Here is a 22,167-nt window from a genome sequence, read left to right as displayed (position 1 = left end):
TCCCAGAGGGAAATTAGAGTTTCAGTACACACAATTCAGAGATCAGACATACATGGGCATGACACATGACAAGAACTGGTGACTGTGGTCATTCGCAACCCTGAGTCGCGCTACCTTAATAGAGATAAGAGGGTTACATGAGGATTGGTTCAGGTGGAGGGAAAAAAAGGCACTTCAGAGTTACCCTCCACCGGGAGGGCAGCTTTGCTCTGCAAAAAAACACCTCAGACAGATATGCAACAGACTTCAGACATCACACAACATAAGTGTCCACTAGGTGGGGGGTGGGTTGGGACTATCCACACTTCAGTTCCTGCAGCCACGATAAGCAACGCATGTCACCTCAGTGTGGATAGGGGGAGGAGAATTGAGGGTTGGAGGGTTGCAGTGACCCTGGAACGTTTCAGCGGCCTTCCTGCAGTCCCGCCCAGGCTGGGAAAGGAGAAGAGTTGAGTTGCCATAGCGACGACACATTCCACATATCTTCTGAGGGGGGAGTTTTCGTTGTAGCCTTGCAGGCTCAAGGACGCCAGATTCCGATTAGAAATTGTTTTGAGGCCAGACAGATATAATTTCCTCTCTGTCTTACAGTTTGTTGGTCCTCAACCTCTCAAAATCCCAATAATGGACATTAATCTATCCCAATCCGTGCTGATTCGTCCACTCTCTCCTTGATGGCATCCATCTTTTGTGCCAAAGAATGAATCTCCGCCAAAGTCCCAAGCTTACGATTCATCCCAACAATTATGTGAGTCTGTGAATTCACAGCGCGGTGCAATCCATCTCGACATGGGGGAAGAGAGCACACGGGCAGTCCAACCAGCAGCACCATCCGTGAGGTTCCCAGCTCACGGAGCCCGCTACATCAACGGGAGGACGAAGCCTCAGCAGCGCGGCTCGATCGTAAGTCAGCAGAGGATCCACACCATTCAAAAAAAGCATCAGAGACAACAAAAATGCATAAAAGCCAATAAAACGCCAATAAAAGCCAGTAAAAAAGAAAGGTACCACTGCGTAAAGAGGACGAGCAGCTTGCAGCGTGCACCTGCGCGAGCGCCTTCTTGCTTCAGAAGAAGCATCCAACGTGTTTTTACGCTTTCTCCGAGACATGCCCCGTCGCTAAGTTGTTAGCACCGCACGCAAACACGTCAATAGTGCAACGTAGCCTGCTGGAGGTTTTAAGGGTTCAGATGAAAACACCCGACCTCTCAGGCTGCTCGCACATCGATCTGAAGTTGTCGCTGCTGCGCTCACGCCGTAATACAGTATTAGATGCGGTTAAAGTCAGACATGAAAAAATAAATAAATTTTACATGAATAAGTGATGCTTATCCTGGTGGGGGGAGGAAACCCTGTCAAGATCGTCAACACTCGTTTATCTTAATGCTATTGAAACATGTAAACCAAAAGGCATTATATCCACTGCTACCTTTCTAATGTTGAACTCAGTAACTTATGCTGTAACTGCACCTTGCCCTGGCTGCTCCTTTCTTCTTGCTGCCTGCCGGCTGTGATCACAGCTAGTTAGCTAGCTGGGTTGGACTAAACCAACTCAAATGTGTGTGGGGGGGGTCCTGCTGGTTTTAATAATGGTTTAAAACTACGGTCATTGGGCTGATAAATGATAGATTTATTGTCGATTTGGTGTCAGAGACGTCTCAGCTGCTACCACATGAAGAAATTAGCTCAGTTTCAGTAAAATCATAACTGTTTTTATACTTTTTGTATTTTTATGTATGTGTGTATATTTTGTGAGTGTGTGTGTAACTGGGCGCTAATTCTCATGTCACATGGCAAATCAAATTTACCTTCGGGTACTAATAAAGTTACCTTGACCTTGACCTTGAACTGACGAAATTCTAACTGTTTTTTCTGTTTCCTGATCCTGAATCTCGTTTCTTTCAAAGGCTGGCTTCGTTTAAATCTACCCAATGGTCCTGGGGATGCCTCCCTAGCTGAACATGAGACTTTTACCTGAATCTCTCTGACTTTATGCACACTACCTGTAGACTTCCTGTTCCGTTCACGGTTTATTCAGTAAAGAGGAATGATTTATTTCAGTTTCTCCACTAAAACAAACATGAATGTTACAGTTTGCAAGTGTCTGATTCTAATTCAGATGCTGTTTCAGGAGTTTTCCGCACTTTGAGACAAATCAGTCTTTTATTTTTACACAGGGACTCGGTTTGTCGTGACCTGTTCCTAATTAACAGCACTTTAGGAGTCAGTGGAGGGTAGTTTCAGGCGAACACGGCCAAAAGGAGAAATAAATTTTAATGACACCCATCATTTTTCTAAATAACCTTTCTACTCATAGTGATTAATGTGTGTAGATGTATATTAAAATATTAAATGAAGCAGGTTGTAGGGAAGTCAAAAAACGACATTATTATAATAAATTTAATCCATTTTATGCTTTGAAAACGACAAGCGTCACTGTGAATGAAGAAGCCGTTGGCTGTAGAGGGTTGGCGGTTGATCAGTTTGCCGTAATTTGATGCGAGCAGAAGGCTGGAGAAGTGAAATGACAGTTTTTGGATCTGGGCTCTCAGCGGTTGAATCGTATCTTTCATCCACATTTGGCAGTTTACAGAAGAGCCGGCTCCTGTCAGCCCGCCAAGCCGCTTCCTGCATACATGAATAGTGACGTGATCTCCAGCAGCAGGAAACGTGACGAGACACCCGAGGAAATCTTACGTCTGCAGAGAGAATGCAAATGTGTGCATGCAATCAGCTTCTGACACAACATAAAAACCTACATTGATGTATTAATGCACATAAATTCTGACTCGTGCACAGATCTACGTTCTTCTTTAGGACAAAATGTAATATTTCTGTTTAAACATCCGACAAAGGATGATTATTTCTGATTCAGGCGTGTCCGTTCAGCGTGCACGGCTGAGAGATTGTTTTTCTAACAACAAACTGTGGAGAATCATCTCACACGTATTTTATTTTAGGTTCCTGTCAGATTTTCAGATGTAAATCAACCCTAAAGAGATGAGAGGCAGCCCCTCAGAATGACGGAAAGCGACATGCTTACAGAACAATGTTCAGGTTCTGTTAGAGGAAAATTCCCTCCAAAAGTTATTTATACGTGGAACTGATTTATTTATCTGGTTAAAGTTCTCCTTTCTGCACTTTCAAGGTCGTCTCACCAAATGCAGTTCAGTCAAAATCTTCACTGAAATGTATTTTTCATCATTTCTTTATTCGTAAACCACAAATCATCACTGAGGAATGTTTCTGAGTCATGTTTTTTTTAATTAGACTGAACCCTGATCACTTGTTGAATGTTTTAAAAACATTATTTCAGTTTAATGTTCTTACCAACATGTCTAAGCCTGAAGAAAACAGGAAAATATTTAGCTGCAGTTCAGTCACAAAAACGCCTCTTGTCCTAATGTGTTTGCATTTTAGTCACATTTTCTGTAGGCGCGTTGGAGACACAAAGCCATAACGCAGAGTGGTTTTATTTTTTCTTTCAAAAGAAATAACTGAGTCAAGCCTAATTTATACTTCTGTGTCTGCGTCGGGACCAAGCCCCCATAATTCGGGTCTGGATACGAAGCAAAACAGGAAGTGGCAAAAATTGCAGTTCCACTCTCATCCACTAGGGGCTGGTGTCAGAAGCGAGCAAATCCTCATTGACTCCCATGTTAAAAATACCAACACAACAGAAATAAACATGTTTACAGCCTGGTACCAAAACATGTTTTTGGTTTAAATGATCTAGTTTACTCTCATGACAACTCTGAGGGGGGTGAATTTTTTGTCACTCTTCTGTTTAAGTGTATTAAAAGCCTAAAATTCTGTATAATTAATGAGCATCAGACCCACGTGACCACAGAGCTAGCTACAGGTAAAGCAGCCTGAGCCTCGGTCTCTCCTGGAAACTGTTCGGTCATTTTCAGTCTCTCAACTTAGACCAGTAGTTGTAGCGTTTGTGTTCTTTTTGGATATTTTTTGTGCAATTGTTGGACAAAATGATTTGCTGTGGTATTAATTGCACTAATAGAGCGTCCAAGGAGCCTCCACTTCATTTTTTTCGCTAAGTAAAATTATATTAATGTATTTTAGGTCACTGCCGAGCTGAGCTTAGATTTTAACATGCACTGTTTAACCATGAAATTTAAATGTAATAGGGTAAAACCCAGTGCATTTAACATAATGCTGCACTTTAGAAAATGGGTTGAAATATAACATGTTGGTGGAGCTGGGTTCCCACTATCGGTATGGTCCCCTCCCCTCAGCGGTCGGCTCGGCGCATCTCTGATCGCAGCGACGCTTGTCAGCTGGGCGGCTGTCGGCTTGTGGAGCTCTCGGGAGACCTCTGTGTTCCACCCGGTTCTCCCCAGCGGTCAGCCCGGCGCATCTGTGACTCAGAAGCTCTGGTGTTGTGCACAGTTAACTCTGGTTGTAGCTACGTATTTACCTCCATTAGCTTAGCTCCCACCTCTGCGTAAGCTTTGGGTTAGCTTGTAGCTACGTCGCTTCAGTTCGACGGGTGTCGTCATTTGATCACAGCCTTTCAGCTTCACCTCTTTTCCCTTTTGTGGAATTGTCCGGGTTTGATGGAACCTGTGACACGTTCAAAATGGCGGTGGTGGCCACCTCCCATTTTAGCACAAAAACTTATAATTGGAGCCTACGGACACGAATTGTTCAGTATATATGTCGATGGTCGGGACGGACGCCCGCAACGCTAATATCCGTCCTTCTGAGTGCTCCAGCAGGCTCGCAAAGACGGACGGAGTCGAGCTCAAATTCCAAAAAATCCATCCGGCGAGAAGGAGAACGCAAGCTTGTGATTGGTCAGAATGCCGCAGTCGCCTACAGCATTGCCATTGCACCCTCAAAAACATAAAGAGAGCCGAGGATATCTAGTAGTAGGCATGGAGCAGCACGAAGAAACCCTCGTGGAAAAACTCTAAACATATGAACGTTTAATTCCCCCGTGACTGGAGGAGTGAAAAGATACGCAACAAGTGTTTTATTCATGGACAGAAATGACGGGAAACGTGGGTTTAGAGGTAGCGAGCGCATGAAGAGGTGGAGGAGGATGAGGGACAAGTTTGTCTGTGTTAAAAAGTTTCTTAAATACAAAAAACCACAGAATAAGCAAAATAGTAAATGTGCTGTCTTGGACTGGATACATGACGGGATACCCCAGAACAGCGCTACGCCCTCTGGTGTCCTGGTGGGGAATTGCTTAGCAACACTCCCCAGTAGACGGAGAAGTCTGAAGGCAAAACGTTGCTGTCCCTGCGCGTCTCTCCCTTGTGGAGCTGATGAGTTTACGTTAGGCTTCATCATTCCAGCGACTCCAGACAGGAAACCTGAGAAAGTCATTTTATGCTTTGGGACATTTTGAGGACTAGAAATCTGTTCATAGTCAAATCCAAGCTGTCTGCGCCCAGTGAGATAGAAAGCTTTTATTTTGGTGATCCATCAGCACTCAAAACTACTTCCTGTCTGACTTCAGAATGAAGATTTGGAAAGCCTTGAGTCAGAATTTATTTTATTTTTGCTCTCCTACATGAATTTTTTTTCTTTTATCTTTATTTAAATATTTCTGAAGTTTAAAAGATGAATTTAGGAACATTTGATGTCACACTTTTATTGGAGTTTGACACTTTTCCACCTTTTTAATGTTTTATTATGATTTTCTTTGTTTTTATTCTGCTTTGTTTGATTTATTCTTTGTTTCTATTTTATGTACAGAACTAGGTGACTGATTTACTTAAAACAATTTAAAGTCTAATTGATTTAAGCTTTTATGTTTGTTGGTTATTTCTGAGAAGCCCCTCCCAGGTGCTGCTCTCTGAACACACCTGATCTGAGTGTCTTCCTATTTAAATAACAGGACATTTTCTTTATGTGTAAACAAGATTAGGTCTGAAGTCACATCTTTGCTTCACAGTGTTCCCCAGGGCTAGGTCCTTGGCCCAATTTTGTTTCTTTTATATATTTGCCCTCTTGGGGAGATTATTAAAAGCTTTACTAATGTATCCTACCGTTTGTATGCGGATGACATGCAACTGTACTGCTCTGTCAAGGACACAGAGTTTAACAAGTTAGCTGATCTTGATTGCATTGCGCGTATTAAGGACTGGCTAGCCAGTAACTGTCTTCAGTTGAACTCAAGCAAGACTGAAACACTGATCATTGCTCCTGAACAGAAAATGTTTTTAATCGAACAACACCTCGGTTCCCTGAGCTCCTCAGTCCAGACCAGTCTCAGAAACCTTGGTGTTCCTTTTGACCAGTCCATGTCTTTGAGCTGCCACTCAAAACATTTAGTAAAGAACTACTTTTATCATTTGAGAAACATTTCCAAATTGAGAGCATTTACTTCAAAATCGGACTTGGAGATGATTATCTATGCTTTTATTTCTTCTCGTTTAGGTTACTGTAACTCTATCTTTACTTGTTTTAACAAATCAGATGTCAGTCGTCTGCAGTTGGTCCAGAACGCTGCAGCAAGGCTTTTAACAGGAACCAATATATATATATATATATATATATATATATATATATATATATATATATATAGGGCTCACATAACACAGTTTTATCTTCTTTACATCGGCTACCGGCCAAGTTTAGAATTGATTTTAAATTTTTAGTTTTGACTTTTAGAGCTCATAATGGACAAGCTCCACCATATTTATCAGACTTTTAAATCCCTCACTCTTCTGGCCGCACTCTACGGTCCTCTGGTCAGAACCTACTGAAGGTCCCTAAGACCAGATTTAAAACTAGAGGGGACCTGTCCTTTAGAGATGTAGCTCCCAGACTTTGAACGCCCTGCCCTTGTTTCTTCGTGTGGCCGACTCTGAAGACACTTTTATTTAGACAAGCTGTTATGTAAGTTGACCTTGTGCTCCTGTCCTGTTTTGCCTTTTTATGTGTGTTGTGAAGCACTTTGTGATTTTATCTGTGAAAAGTGCTATATAAATAAAGTTTTACTTACTTTACTCACCTGCTAACCATCTCTTTACAGTTTCAGCTCATGATGCTAATTTGTTTTCACACATTCTGCATTTAATGTAGTTCCCAACATTTGTTTGCTCAAATGTATTTTTTATTTTAGTCTAAAAGTTTATTTTCCGCTTCGTCTGCCTGATTTTCAGCTTTGCTTCTCCATAAAAGCGTAAATCTGCCAGAGGTATATTTAGTGTTTTCAGTGACATTGTTGAGGATTCGGGTGTGTTGTTGGAAAACTCTCGGTTAATCTTGTTTTATCTGCGGGGATTTGCTCCTAAATATTATTTTTTGAGGTAAAAAGTTTGTCTTTGGCGTTGGCCTCTCTCCACTCTAAGACCTGTGATCACCGGTGGGTGTTTCCATCAGACCAAGCTGAAAGTTCTTGTTTTAATCTACTTGAGCTCAGAGCAAGGAGAAACATCTGCTGGACTCTCGCTCCTCCACACAAACACCTGAGGAGGAAAGCTGTCGCTGCCGCCGTGAACTTTCCTTCCTCTCCACTTCTCATGGACTTTAAGGTCTGAGACGAGCGCAGCAATCCCACTTTTGGAGGAGTTACGGCTCTAGAAGGTGTCAGGTGGTCCATGTTGTAAATCAGGCCACATAAATGCAACCTGAATAAAGCTCCTTTAAAATGCTCAGTCAGCCAATCTGGTGTTTCCGTCGGTGGTTTAATAAACGTTTTGGAATCTTTGAATCTTAAATTGTTTTATGCAGATTTTTGATCATGGAGGAAATAATTATTTGAATGAACTAAAAACATTGTACATGATACAAGTGGAGGATGATAAGTCACTAATCTTTATCACATGTGTAAAAATGCACAAAAAGCATCGTTTTATCCTCCTCAGACCCCGAGTCTGTTGCATGAATATAAAGAAAAGAAAGGAGAAGTCGGTCAGCTTCAGCCGACGGCATCAGGAGAGGTTTTCATGATCGAACATTTCCATTCAGTCTGAGTCTAACGGTGCGACTTTATTATACGAGACTGGAGTTTGTCTCCTGCAGAGACGTTGTTTAGGCCAGACCAAACTGTCTGAGAGGTGATTTACCAAACCGCAGGGACCAGCCCTCACGAGGTTTGTCTGCTGGGAGTCCGGACAGATCCGAACACCAGCCCAGTCTCGATTCCTGATTCAAATCTGTTCAGCTAAAAGCAAATCATTCTGATTCCATAACAAGCTGTTAAACATAAACTAACGAAGCTCAATGAAGGGCCACAGGAGAATGATGAGTCATCTTCACAGGAGCAACAACGTCTCCGGTCCAGACTCGGAAGGTCTCAGGAAGCAGGTCAAAGGTTAAAGTTCATGACAGGAAGGCATGGAGGAAAACACTAAACAGGAACATTTGAGGAGTTTGAACTGCACCTACGACAAAAGAGCACAACTTTATGGAGCCCAATAAAATGGACACAAGGCTGATTAATCAATCCCAGATTAAATGAGTCCATAGATCAGCTGGCCCTGATTACAGAAACTCTGGGTGTCTACCCAGATACAAGCAGTGGTCCTCAGTCTGTCTCCATGGAAACCAACATCAGCCTCCGTCATTCAACCAGAACTGGACTTTATTTCAGAATGAATTAGATTCAAAGTTGTTTTTAACATGAGTCATAACAGAGACACGCCCATACGCTTACCCATAATGCAACAGCAGGTGACTCTGTGAAGCTCTCGTGGAGGTGGTTAAGGTCCGTCTCCCCTTCCTAACATAAATGTGATTTACTCCATCAGATCATCAGTGTCCGGGTAAAGGAGGAACATGTGACCCCCAGACCGAGGAGATCCCAGAGTTCACGTGGAGCATCGTGGCAGACGGGAACCTACAAGAGGAGCGGAGCGGGAGAGCCGGGAAGAAAACGGGAAGTCCTCAGGGATGGGAGGAAGGTAAGAATGAAGGTATCGCCTTCCCTCCTTCCAGGGGAATTTCATCTTTTGACTGTGCCTGCTCATGTTAAACTGTCCTCTGCTTCCTTTGGAGTATTATGGGATGCTGCTGTGTTTGAGGAGAGCTTTCTAATTACAGAAACAGGCGAGCTAACAGCTGCTGACGTGAACTTTTCTAACTGTAAAGCAGCAGCGTTGATTAAACTTCTCTCTCCCGCCTTCACACCTCACACTTCCTGCAGCATCATTTATTTTCATGCTGTATTACCTCATCTCCCCAGGTGATGGTGAAATGGAAGGAGACTGAAGGGTCTATTTATTTCCCTGAATGTTTTTATTTTTCTTCTGTGATGAGCTACAAGTTCTGGGACCAGATGAGAGTGAGTTGGAAAAAATAGAAAAAATGAATTATACCACCTGGTTGAGGGAAGAAGTTGGGCAGTGGATAAGACTGATGGCTGCTGTTTCTTTTTCTGCACATTTAGTTTTACTTATAAATGAGACAACTTCTGACGGGAGTCTGAAAGCTACCAGCTACGACCCAAAAAGGTCCTACACACACCGTCTTCATGCTATAAACCATAACATGGATTCAAGACCTTGTTCCGTATTAAATGAAGCTCATAGAAAAAACTAATATTGATGCTTAAACAGACTGAGAATAATAAAAAATACAAAGATCAGCAGAAATGTTAAAACTGTTGCAAGACGTTCATTAAGGTTACTGTGATAACCACTGGTGGGTCATTAGGGTTACTGCCAGTTTCTAATTAGTTATGGCAGCTGCTACTAGCATGTTTGCCATCGTGGTTACCACAGTGGCACATGGTGGCGCAGTGGTTAGCACTGTTGCCTTGCAACACGAAGGTCGCAGGTTCGAAACTCGGCTGCGGCCTTTCTACGTGGAGTTGCATGTTCTCCCCATGCATGCGTGGGTTTCCTCCAGGTACTCCGGTTTCCCCCACAGATCACAACATGCCCTATAGGTTAAAAAAAATTGTAAGTCGCTTTGGGTAAAAGCGTCTGCTAAGCACATAAACATAAACATAAACATTATGGGTCACTATGTTAAATGCTAGTGGGTCATTAGGGTCACCACGGTAATTGATTCTTGTAAGTCATCATGGGAACTGCTACTAACGTACGTAACCCTGCTAGTAGCTGGTCATCATGTTAGCCGCCACTAGCATGTAAGTCATCATATTAGCCGCCATTAGCTTGTCAGTCATCATATTAGCCGCCATTAGCTTGTAAGTCATTGTGTTAGCCAGGGTATCCGCGGGTTCTTAAAAAGTCTTAAATTTGCTTTTCCAAATTTAAGGCCTTAAAAATCCTTAAAAATGACAAATATGCCTTAAATAAAGTTTCCAAAGGTCTTAAATTACCAAAGACCCAATAAAGAAGATTATTTTATTTCTATAAAATTTTTGTGAATTTCTAGTCAGTGCTCAGCATTTTTTGTGTACGATGTTGGCGTAAGTGGAACCGTACACATTCAGTTGGTTGTGAAAGGGGCTATTTTTAGATGAGCACATTAGCTGGTTAAGCTAGTGGAAGCTTGTGCCATGGGGAAGTGCAAGTTTAGTGGTAACTGGATGGCTAATCCCAAGTTCGCGACGTGGTTAGCACTGGTTCCAGGCAACAGCTGGAAATTATAGCTTAAATTTAATTTAAAAAATAGCTTAAATTTGGTCAAAGTGGCCTTAAAAAGGTCTTAAAAAGTCTTAAATTTGGCTCCCTTAAACCTACAGATACCCTGGTTAGCCGCCATTAGCATGTAAGTCATTGTGTTAACCGCCATTAGCATGTAAGTCATCGTGTTAGCTGCCATTAGCATGTAAGTCATCGTGTTAGCCGCCATTAGCATGTAAGTCATCGTGTTAGCTGCCATTAGCATGTAAGTCATCGTGTTAGCCGCCATTAGCATGTAAGTCATCGTGTTAGCCGCCATTAGCATGTGAGTCACCATTTTAGCCGCCATTAGCATGTAAGTCACCGTTTTAGCCGTCATTAGCATGTAAGTCACCGTTTTAGCCGTCATTAGCATGCAAGTCATCGTGTTATCTGCCATTAGCATGTAAGTCATCAGTTAGCCGCCATTAGCATGTAAGTCATCGTCTTAGCCACCATTAGCATGTAAGTCATCGTGTTAGCCGCCATTAGCATGTAAGTCATTGTGTTAGCCACCATTAGCATGTAAGTCATCGTGTTAGCTGCCATTAGCATGTAAGTCATCGTGTTAGCCGCCATTAGCATGTAAGTCATCGTGTTAGCTGCCATTAGCATGTAAGTCATCGTGTTAGCCGCCATTAGCATGTAAGTCATCGTGTTAGCCGCCATTAGCATGTGAGTCACCATTTTAGCCGCCATTAGCATGTAAGTCACCGTTTTAGCCGTCATTAGCATGTAAGTCACCGTTTTAGCCGTCATTAGCATGCAAGTCATCGTGTTATCTGCCATTAGCATGTAAGTCATCAGTTAGCCGCCATTAGCATGTAAGTCATCGTCTTAGCCACCATTAGCATGTAAGTCATCGTGTTAGCCGCCATTAGCATGTAAGTCATTGTGTTAGCCACCATTAGCATGTAAGTCATCGTGTTAGCTGCCATTAGCATGTAAGTCATTGTGTTAACTGCCATTAGCATGTAAGTCACCGTTTTAGCCGTCATTAGCATGTAAGTCATGTTACTCGCCATTAGCATGTAAGTCATCATGTTAGCCGCTATTAGCATGTAAGTCTGCATGGTAACTGTTACTGACTGGTAGGCTACCATGTCAGCTACTATTGAAATTAAAGTCACCATGGTAACTGCTACTAGCATTTAATCAACCCCTACTACTAGCTGGTAGGTCACCATAGTAACGCTCGTATCTTGTCAGCTTTGTGATGGTTGTGCCCCGATCCTGGCGCTTGTTGGACTTTCTTGAGCCCACTAAAGCCTTCTTCATAGATTCAGTGGAAATCTTTGTGCTCAAGTACATTTTCATGTTTAAGAGGTACTTTGTAGTTCATCTGATCAACTGTCTGGAACATCCTAGAGTTCAAACTACTGTCTCAAAATATAAGTGAGCAAACTTTGTGACATTTATCGTTTTCTGCTGGAGTCCAGGAGCAAAATGTCCATGAGCACATCGTGATTTTATTATTTTAATGATGAAATGCCACCTTAATTAACAGCAACAGCTTTTCATGCTTTCTGATTGTTACTGTTTTTCAACTTTATGAAAAGTATGCACAAAAATGAATGCAAGAGAACTTGAAAAGGTAGACGTTTTCTGGTATAAAGTGAAGTTATGTGCATAATCGGACTGGTCTTCTGTTGGCTCGGATGCTGTTGGTGTGTTTTGAATAATAGAGACGAGGGGGTTGCTGTCTCCACATATTTTACTGCTGCTTTTTAGACCAGATGAGAGGGTGAAGAAAGGGAGGAATACTTAAGTGCTGTGATCTGTAGGAATGCTGGAGCTGTTTTCCGCAGCTCCAGATTCAGACGCTCTACTTTGAAGCCTGTAAGAAGGCTGTGGTACTTTTATCCAGAGATGCTGCTTTAAGCTGTCTGGATGCACGTGGAGGACTCATTAAGGTTACCTGGGCTGAGCAGGATCCATGCTAAAATGACTGCTCTGTGTATTCTGGGGTATAATTAATGCTGTTTAAAACAGAAATATTCTGCAACGATTCAAACTCAGCGTTCTAACAATTGTTCTGAACCAGGAGAAGGAAGCTTTTTGAATGGGTGAGACCTGCAGCAGCCTCTGCAGAGAGGATAAGGCTTAAGAAATTAGCATTCTCTGTCAAACAATGCAAAACCAAAATCTCCCGCGCCAGCCCAATCTCCTGTGACGCTAATTGATGGAAAATGAGTCGGCTCTGACGACTTCAACGCAGACTGTGAATTAGGCCTCTGTGGATTCAAAAAAAAGACCCAAGATGTGTGTGTTTGCGCATGTGAGCGTGCACGTGCAGCCAAAGACAGTGTGAAAATGATAACACATCGATTTCTGCCGCTCACACAGATAATGGAGAAGCATGAGTAGGAGCTGACTGGCAGGAGGAGATATTAAGTAAGGCGCCGTTTGCTGGAGCAGTTGATTTATTTATTTGTGATGGAGTGGCCCCGAGGCCGTCTGTCATCTGCCAGCTCAGGGTGTCACCTGGTGGCTGAGCGTCGAGGATTCAGGTCAAACATTCAACATGTTGAGGAGGAAAAGCCTGCTGCTCTCCCTGTTAAGTACCAAAGCTGCCTTCTCTCAGATTCTGCATCCCTGATGTTGATTTTTAGAGCAGCATCTCAGTAAATGTCTGTTTTAGTGTGGTTCTCTGAAGGATCACACAAAGATACAACGCAGGAACTTTTGCTTCAGACATTGCTTTAGTTGGACTGAGTTCTCCTTTTATCATCACCATCAAACTTTATTCCAGACACAATGAGGTCCAGAGGAAAATGTTTAGATGCCGTAGTAAAAACGTAAATAAACAGTAATATTTATGCAATACAACATGAAAACAACATGATCAAACGTACAGGCATCAAACGGATCAAACTTTGTTTTGTTTTTAGTCAAAAAGGAGATATCATTTTCAGAGTCTGTCAGATTATACGTGCACACGAGGTTATGGAGCGCAGAGACACAGGTGGGATTACCAGCACATATGAACAGCTGACTGGCACTGCTCCAGTATGGTTGTAACCGTTTACATTTTAGTGCTGAAATAGCCAAATGTGCTGCAGCTAAAACAGAAACCGAAAACTCTCACGATGACAGCAGAATGGTATCCTAGAAATCTAGACTGACAGTAGCAGAAGCATGTCGGTCTAGCCACGCTCCATAGGAACCTCCGCAGCCCTGATCAATCACAGTACTCTATTGGTTTTGGTGGGCCAATCACAGGGCTCTATTGGTGTACTGGACCAATCACAGCGCTCTATTGGTGTAGTGGGCCAATCACAGCTCTCTATTGGTGTAGTGGGCCAATCACAGCATTCTATTGGTTTTGGTGGGCCAATCACAGCTCTCTATTGGTTTAGTGGGCCAATCACAGAGCTCTATTGGTTTGGTGGGCCAATCACAGCTCTCTATTGGTTTAGTGGGCCAATCACAGAGCTCTATTGGTTTGGTGGGCCAATCACAGCTCTCTATTGGTGTAGTGGGCCAATCGCTGCGCTGTATTGGTTTAGTGGGCCAATCACAACTCTATCATTTTAATGGGCCAATCACAGCGCTCTATCGGTATTAGTTAGTGGGATGTTACGGCGACTGAGCGAAACTAAGATGGGGACAACTAGTTTCAAATGGCTTTGGCATCAACTTTAGAATATTTTGACTTGGGCTTTTCTATTCCTCAAGAGCAGATAAATGTACTCAAAGTAGCTTCCCGGAGTTTTCTACTTTCAGAAATTACGTATGATTTTTCACAAATCCGTAACAATGATTATCTTATCATGTACTGTGATATAATGTAAGCAATACGTCTTTTTTAAATTTCTTTTGCTAAGCACGCCCCCTGCCCCGCTGAGCTCCATGCAATAGGAAACTGAGCTCCAATCAGAACTAACCAATAGTGTTAGACTACCGCTTAGATGCTCCAAGTTTAAGGAATACCTCGGCTGATGCAGAGTTGGTGAACTTTTCACCGACAAGAAAGTCTTATAATATAAATATATGAAAACACAACATGACATGAGAATAATATTTGTAAAACAATGTGTTTTAGCTGTTTATCGGCTACAGAAGCACATTTATAAACGAGGAACGTGAAGTCGCCATCTTAAAAAAACAGAGTGACAGACTGTTTGTGTGATGTGCTTGTCAGCCACTAGATGGTGGCGTTGGATAAGAGAAATACTCCAGAAAGAGACTTGAAGTCCTTTAGTTAGAAAAAGCGTATTCTTCGACCATATATGGAGGACTTCCCTGTTTACTGACCTCTGTATCGGTGAGTACGTCATGTTCATTGTCCAAAAGCACGTGGAGAGAGTTTGAGAGCCAACTTTAGATTCTGCATCATGACTGAGATCAGTTTATGGGTCGTGGTCAGACAATACAGTATATTCACATGTAAAGGATGGCTGTCTAAGCTAGCAGAGTGAATAGCTAGAGCACCAACGGACCTGGCCCGCAGGCCGCCTATCGAGTACCGCTGCTCTATATGATCATCTCTTCTTACTTTTACCTTTTTTTAAGTTTTACATCCTTAGTCTGTAAAGCCCAAATTATCCTATTTTATTTGGTCAAGAGCTTCGGTTTCCTCTAGTCGGGGGCAGTGTTGAGCTGTTTGGTGGTGATTAAAAGACATTAAAGTATGATTAGGAAACAAATATGTTCTTTATCCAACTAGCATAAACACAACCTTAAAACGATCACAAGGCCTGTTTAATTTAGTAAAATTAAGACATTGGTTAAAGGATCCTATCAACTTACCTACTCATAACGTTTCTCAGTTTTCTTTAAAACATGCTAGTTTCAACTCTTGTTGCGTCGATGCGTTCACCTCTGACCGCTCGGGTTGCATCCAGATGGATCAATGGTCCACTTGCCACACAGACAGAACAAGCCTTCCAGGGCTATTTTTGCTGCACTCAGAAACCCTTTTATCTGAGCAAATAATTATGAACCATTACTCTGGCCGAGAGGCAATTTGTTCTACTTATCTGTTTCGGAGCTAAAGTATAATCGCTCTGGCATTTGGGTTTGGTTTGTCCATCTGCAGCCTGACATGCAGCTCTTGGTGAAACCATAACACAACAAGGAGGAAAATGGCTGCCACCATGGCAACACACGGAGGGCTAACAAGGGAGATTTTTTCAAACTGAATCAGCGTCACAAACAAATTTATACCGTACCGACTTATTGAAGGTTTCAGACACTTTTTGACCTCTGCAAGTGTAAACATGAGAAACACCCTTCGAAGTGCTACATCAGCCCTGTTGGTTTGTTTGTTTGAGGCTCCTGCAAAATCACGAGTAAGTTTTATTTGTCAAAGCTGGAACATTCATGTGAAATCCACATTTAAAGAGCAAGTCACCGTCAAATCAATTATTTTTTTCTGATAAACTATATAAATGTGTGTTTAATCGTGCTGCAGACGCGTGTAGTTAATAGTTTAGCACTTTAGTGCATTTTAGTTAAAATTTTAATTTTCTGCCTAAAACTGTCAGTGTTGTGCCGTTGTCAGGTAAAAACTCTGCACTGCATTTGAATTTAAATCTGCCATCGCTATTGGCTAAGAGGTACACCATGATGTTAGATGGTAGATTATGATGTCACAATGTTGAGAGTGTGTGTATTTGTTAGCGGCTCCGCCCTCTCGGTCTGCTAGGCAACAGCATTTGTTGCATTTTTCAAACAGGAAGTGGGAGCGGAGTAATACTCTGGTAGGGGGTGACTTGCTCTTTAAACCACGTGTTGCCATGACAACCCACTTTAGACAAACAGGCATTATTTCTCAGCAGAAGATGGATGAAATCAGAACGCTTGTTACATAAAAAAAAAAGATTAAACTGGGAAAGAGGTTTTGTTGTGTCCCGTCTGCTGGCGTGTCAGACGGAGAAGAACGAGGTACCGTTAATGGATCCAACGGGTCACGGAGGAACTTTGGTTGTTTCCTGTTTGTAGAAAGTTGAAAGAACTCAAAGAAATTTTTTTGCAAATGACAGCAGATGAAGTTGTTATTCACACAGCAACTCGACATTTTATGGTTTTGATCAAATAAATGGAAACAATTTCTGGTCCAAATTCAGTTGAGGGTGCCTTTCCTTGCTGCTGACTTTATTTGATGTAATACAGAACAAATAGTCTTGGGAATCTGCCTGATAAAACCCATCACCAAATACTCTGTTTAGAAGGTGGAAGTTTACACGTGCATCAAAAACCCAACTGTTGCCTTCAGCACTCTGATGTTGGGTTGATGCGCCAAAGCGCTTTAGTCCGGCTGAAGGTGAACTGCTTCCAACTAAGCCAGATAATTCTGCAGGAACCCGACCTCCTCTGGGTGTAAACGTCATCCCAGCTCATCCGAGCTCTGTCCAGTTGCACACGCCCATCCTGGACCAGACGAGACCGCAGAAGCAGTCTTCTGATATTATCAGTGCCACAAATGATTAGATGTGTTGTGAAGCGCCTTGGGGGGGTTTATCACTTATTCACCACGATCCTGCTCCTGTTTCCAGCTTGTTGTGATTCTTCTCAGATCCGCTGTAACGTAGAACCTGGAACACAACCTGCTTAACGTGCCTTGCTCAGTCGCATGAGGCATGACGTAGGTTTAAACGTTGAACCCCAGGACCCCGTCTGCTTCGTCTTGCAGCAGCGAGCCTTTCTCTGAACCTCCAGCTGACTTAATAAACGCCTGCTAATGAGCTGCTAAGTATCTGTCTTTCTTTTGCTTTCTGCTTCAGTGAGGAAACCTTGAGAGCTTTTAATGCTCTAAGAAGTTCCCACATCATTAGGAACCGAGAGGCGTTGAAGGATCGTGTTCTAACGAGACTTTCTGACCTTGAAGGCTTTGCTTTTACCGTCGTTTTGGTGTCGAGTATGTTGTCAGAGAACCAGGCTATCGGTTCGCTGTCGATAATCCAGTAAGTAGCCCGACTCGGGTCCTGCTTTGATTAACTGCTCCGTCCAATAAAAGCTGGGTCAGCAAAGTGTATCGGATGTAGAGTGAGCTGGCTGTAGAGCGACACCGTTCCAATAAAAATTTCACAACATAAGTTGTCTCTAATGGCCGAGATCTGGAGGCTCCAGAGGCTGCTTGTTTGCAGACTTTAACATATTTCTGTTTTTTGTTATATTGGACATCAGCCCTGCTTCTGCAGAACCGACATCTCGGTTCTGACTCACTGTTGCAGAAGTCTGACAAACACTTGGATCACGTCACAAGTGATACTCCCAACAAGTCGGCCATGTCGGGAGACAGACTAGAAGGTTTATGATATTGAAGACTTTTAATTTCTGTTTTGAATCATTTTGAATATTTTAATTGTTTTTATTTATTTGAAAAATGTTTATTGAAAAACATTTCTAGTTAAAAAACATTTTAAATGTCTGATTCTAAGAAATAAAACGATCTTTTGGCGCCTCTCAAGATAAAAATCACGAGGCGCTTCACAAAGAAAATTTAAGTATAAAAATATTTCTAAAATAATTAAAATATGTTTAAAATGAGGATAAATAAATAAATAATGTGAGGAAAGGGAGAGAAAATGAAAAGATGGAAATGAATGGATCCTGGGAAAGGCGGAATAAGAACAGAATAAGGAGAGGGAGGTGACGAAGGTCACGCTTATGGGTCACTGAGTGTTTCATGCAGGCTGAACATAAAATAGTCTCCTACACCTACCTCCTGCAGTAGCTTCTGATAGAAAACAGATGGTGAAACTCTAGGATTAGAAAAGCCTGACAGATCCACGTCACCCTGTCACCAACATTCATGGACTCACCCATCCGGGCTCACAACAGGGAAGGCTGTTGTTGGTTTAGCGTCCAGGAAACACCAGAGCACGTCTCAGCTAGTGGAAGCTAATCATTAGCATTAGCAGCTCCACCACACAGCAGAACTCCTCCAGGCTTGTGTTATTTGTGGAGATAAAACATCAACTTAACAGAGTCAGTGGTAGACTTGTTGCTGTTAGCCAATCAGAGGAGAGATGTCCACATAGCAGGAAGTAATACTCCTGTCATGTTCTGCTCAGCTCTGCTGTAGTTCTAGTTCCTGAAACTGGAGCGCCAGAGCTTTTTACCCAGAGAACAACTCAGAAGGCATTCATTTAGGAATAGGACTCCAAATCCTGCCGTCTGAAGCTACCCAGCTGACTTCTGCATCCAGAACCAGGTGCACCAGACGGTGACTTCATTCATTCCTGCTAGAGACGTCTGCAAATGTCTTAAAAATATGAGCAACGCTGACCTTTAAGCCTCAAAACCCTATCATGCTCCGACTATTCACTTAACTTTCACTCGACAAACTGGACAAAGTTCTGCAGATAATTGAGTGGAGTTTATGTAATTCTGTTGATGAATGCGTCTCCTTTAACACACACAGCCACTGGCCTCGTGTTTGGGTCAGGATCAATAGGCTGTTTGATTAAAGACGGATATTTGTGCCGATGGCAGGTTGTGGCTACGGGACGGAGCGTAGATGACATCGGCCCTCAAGAAACCGATCTATCTGACCTTTACCAATCAATGATCCACTGGAGAGGAAGTGAGACAGAAATCTACTCCTGCTTCCTGCAGGGTGTCGAGGTCTGGTGGAGAAAGTTTTCCTGGAGTTTTCCCGTTTTCGTGTGACGTTTTAAAATCAGCTGGTGCAGAGACTCAGGCTCGCTCGTTTTTGGCTCCTTTTCCCTAAAGACGTTTGTAAGAAAGCAACCGCAGGCTCAGTTACTAAACAATACACCTATGAGTGCATACACAGCACAACAGATGTCAATATGTCAGCTGCGCGGTGCAGGAACACTAATTGGATCGTGTGCAGACTGTATCCTAATTACATAAGAAGGAACGCTCCGATAATGAGATTTTTTAGCGACTGAAAGGTGTGTTGTACTTGTAATTGCTTCCCTCTGTTTTATTTGTCTTTATACTTCATTAAAATGTGGCAGAAGGAGAGAATAGACAGCAGCAGGCTCTCCGGAGCTTACGTCGGTAATTATCATCCGGGGAGACGCTTCACCGGCAAAACTGTCCGACTGAGATGGAATTAGAGGAATGACAGCAGAACAGGGAAGCTCATGTGTTTTTATGTTGCTTTGATTACTTTATGGGTCAAAAATAATAAAAAGCTGCAGGTCAGCTCTGACGTAACAGCAGCAGCAGCATTAATAGCGAGTTTTAGGATATTTATGGACATGACATCATCCGTGCAGCAGAATTCCCTCTGCTGAGTTAAACCATCATACATATAATATTACATGTGCGAAAATGTATTTCTTTTCTAAACATTTGTAAAGAACGAAAATGATATTTTTTCACGAGGCGCTTCCCAAAAAGAAATGATTAAAGTATAAAAATACTACAAAGTAAGATGTGGTAAAGAAGTATGTAAGGAAATACCCACAATTATCACTTGGAATAATGCAGAATTATTACAAATGATGATTATGATGCAGTTTATGCACAAAGTTTAAGTCTTAGTGTTTATTTGAGTCTTTTACTGTTAAAAGTAATTTCTCTGTCTCAGCCCTCATCTTAGCTCACGTATTTAGCTTTTAGTGGCTCGAGTTTGGGAGGGTGCTTAATCTTTTGCCTGAAGAAAGAAGGGTGAATAGTTCCATTGATTTTCTTAGTTCTGGGTCTGGATCTGATGATGTAAACCTCCTCTAGACAAGAGAGTAGATTTACTCTTTCTCAGCAGGTCCAGTGACCCGACAAGTTACTAGACCTGACCAGACCCCGGATAAGATCCCAGACTTGTTCCCGCACCAGTTCCCCAACAAGTTACCCTGACTAATCTCCAGAGCCGTTCTCCGACCATCTCTCTGGTCAGCCAACACTGTCTTCCGTTTATCTCTAACCCAACCATGTTCCTGCAAAACCAGCAGGATGTGTTCGTGGTTGAGTTTAGTGACCAGATTAACAACCCAATTTGCTGGGTTTGAACATGTTACCTGTTCACTAGTCATGGTAAACAGTGTTGTGTAGAAGTGAATTAATAAGATACAAAATAACTTTATTAGTACGGCCGTTCATGCATGACGTAGCCATGCTAATCAGGAAGTTCCCGCTCTCTTTTATCTAGACTCATCCAAGTTGGAGATGAAACCAACAGCAGAGAGTCGTCTGCAAACTTCAAAAGTTTAAAATCCTTGTTTCAACGTAAAAGGGCCGATTTTATGTTTAAATAATACAAAACCTTTTATATGTGATCGAGCTGAAGTTACGTCAGTTATGAGTGCACAGATGGAGAATTATTCTTCTACATTGGTGCTTTATGAAGTACTTGTTTCCACACAGAGAAGCAAAAATACGGTAAGAAAGTGACCCAGAGATGGATTAATTAAACACCACGGTATCAACGTCACCGTGAATAACGTTTGTATGTCAGGCATCAGCCACGCAACGCAGAAAGCAATTATTTCCAAATCACAAAATGACTTTTGCTCCAGCTCATCTTGCAGGGTAATTTTTAAATATAAAATTGGATAAATTCAGTGATTATGAGGCCGACGGAGCAGCTGCAGATAATCTCACTGCTTCTGCTCATTTTTACTGTTTATCAATTATGTAAAAAAATAAAATAAAACATGAACGCATGAGAGAAAGTAACTTTCTGTTGGATTTCTGGTTTGTTTTGGGGCTCTTAATTCATTTGAGGTAGTTTGTGGTTTTATTGACATCAATTTGTGTTGCAAAAGTCAACGTCAGAAGGGGAGTGCATTTTATGACCCTTCTCCTGTTAACGACATCTAAAAACATAACATAATATATTAAATGTCAGCTTAATAACCTGCAATGAAATATGTTTTCATCTGGTAAATTAACAGCGTCACAGAAAATATTATCTCAAAGTGCATTAAACTAATACAAGTTTAAAACTCATGGGGCCTGGGAGACCTTAAAGGGGCATTATGGAAGTTTGACAGCCAAAACATGTACAGAAATAATAAATGTCTTCTTCATACGTTCTCCTGCAATGCCCTGGTCCTGTAGAATGAGCCCTGGCATTTTTACTGTGATTGCCTGTTTTTCTGTAAAATCACACAAAAAGAGAGACGCTCGGGTCGAGCAGGCTGCTTCATGCGCGTTCACGCTCAGGCATCGCCCGTAGCATTTGCTATCCGTAGCTTTAGCAGCAGAGAGAGAGGCAGTGCCACTTTGTCGCTGTTCCTAACGCCTAGTGACAAAGCTAGCTACATTTCTGAGGACCCTTAGCTACTTTCTGTAGAACTTTCTTCTAGATATTTCCTGCTAATTAGCAACGAAATAGCCATTTTCACTCCGAACCGTTCTTTGGTTTGACGTTGTTTCAGCTGTCATCAAGGAAATAAATGTTACAGATACGATGAATGTCACTGGTGCTGTAGCTCACCTAGTAAAATATCTGACTCTCATGTCGAAGACCTGGGTTCGATTCTGGGTGTGAACATAGTTCATTTAGAGTTTATTTTTTACATTAATGATATATTTTTTTACAGTAAGATGCCCAAATTTTTATTTGAGACTCGCTGAACGGCATTGAATTCACAGATAAAAAAGATGTGGGTTCAACTTTCATGTTGGAACAATTCAAGCAAGGGAAGGGAATGATCTGAGCATGCAGGAGGACTGACCCATCATAAACCTTTGT

General features: G+C 42.1%; 1 protein-coding gene across 1 annotated transcript in view; it reads left to right on the top strand.

Moving 5' to 3' along the window:
• The window catches only part of alk (ALK receptor tyrosine kinase), a gene marked incomplete in the record, with an annotated part of 374,845 nt that overhangs the window by 176,035 nt on the left and 176,643 nt on the right, over positions 1-22,167 (top strand). Inside the window, 1 exon segment of the mRNA XM_070547101.1 lies at positions 8,727-8,879. Coding sequence (XP_070403202.1) covers positions 8,727-8,879 — 153 coding nt within the window.

The sequence above is a fragment of the Nothobranchius furzeri genome, chromosome 18, assembly GCF_043380555.1.
Source record: "Nothobranchius furzeri strain GRZ-AD chromosome 18, NfurGRZ-RIMD1, whole genome shotgun sequence".
Lineage (NCBI taxonomy): Eukaryota > Metazoa > Chordata > Actinopteri > Cyprinodontiformes > Nothobranchiidae > Nothobranchius > Nothobranchius furzeri.
This window is presented reverse-complemented; position numbering and strand designations above follow the sequence as displayed.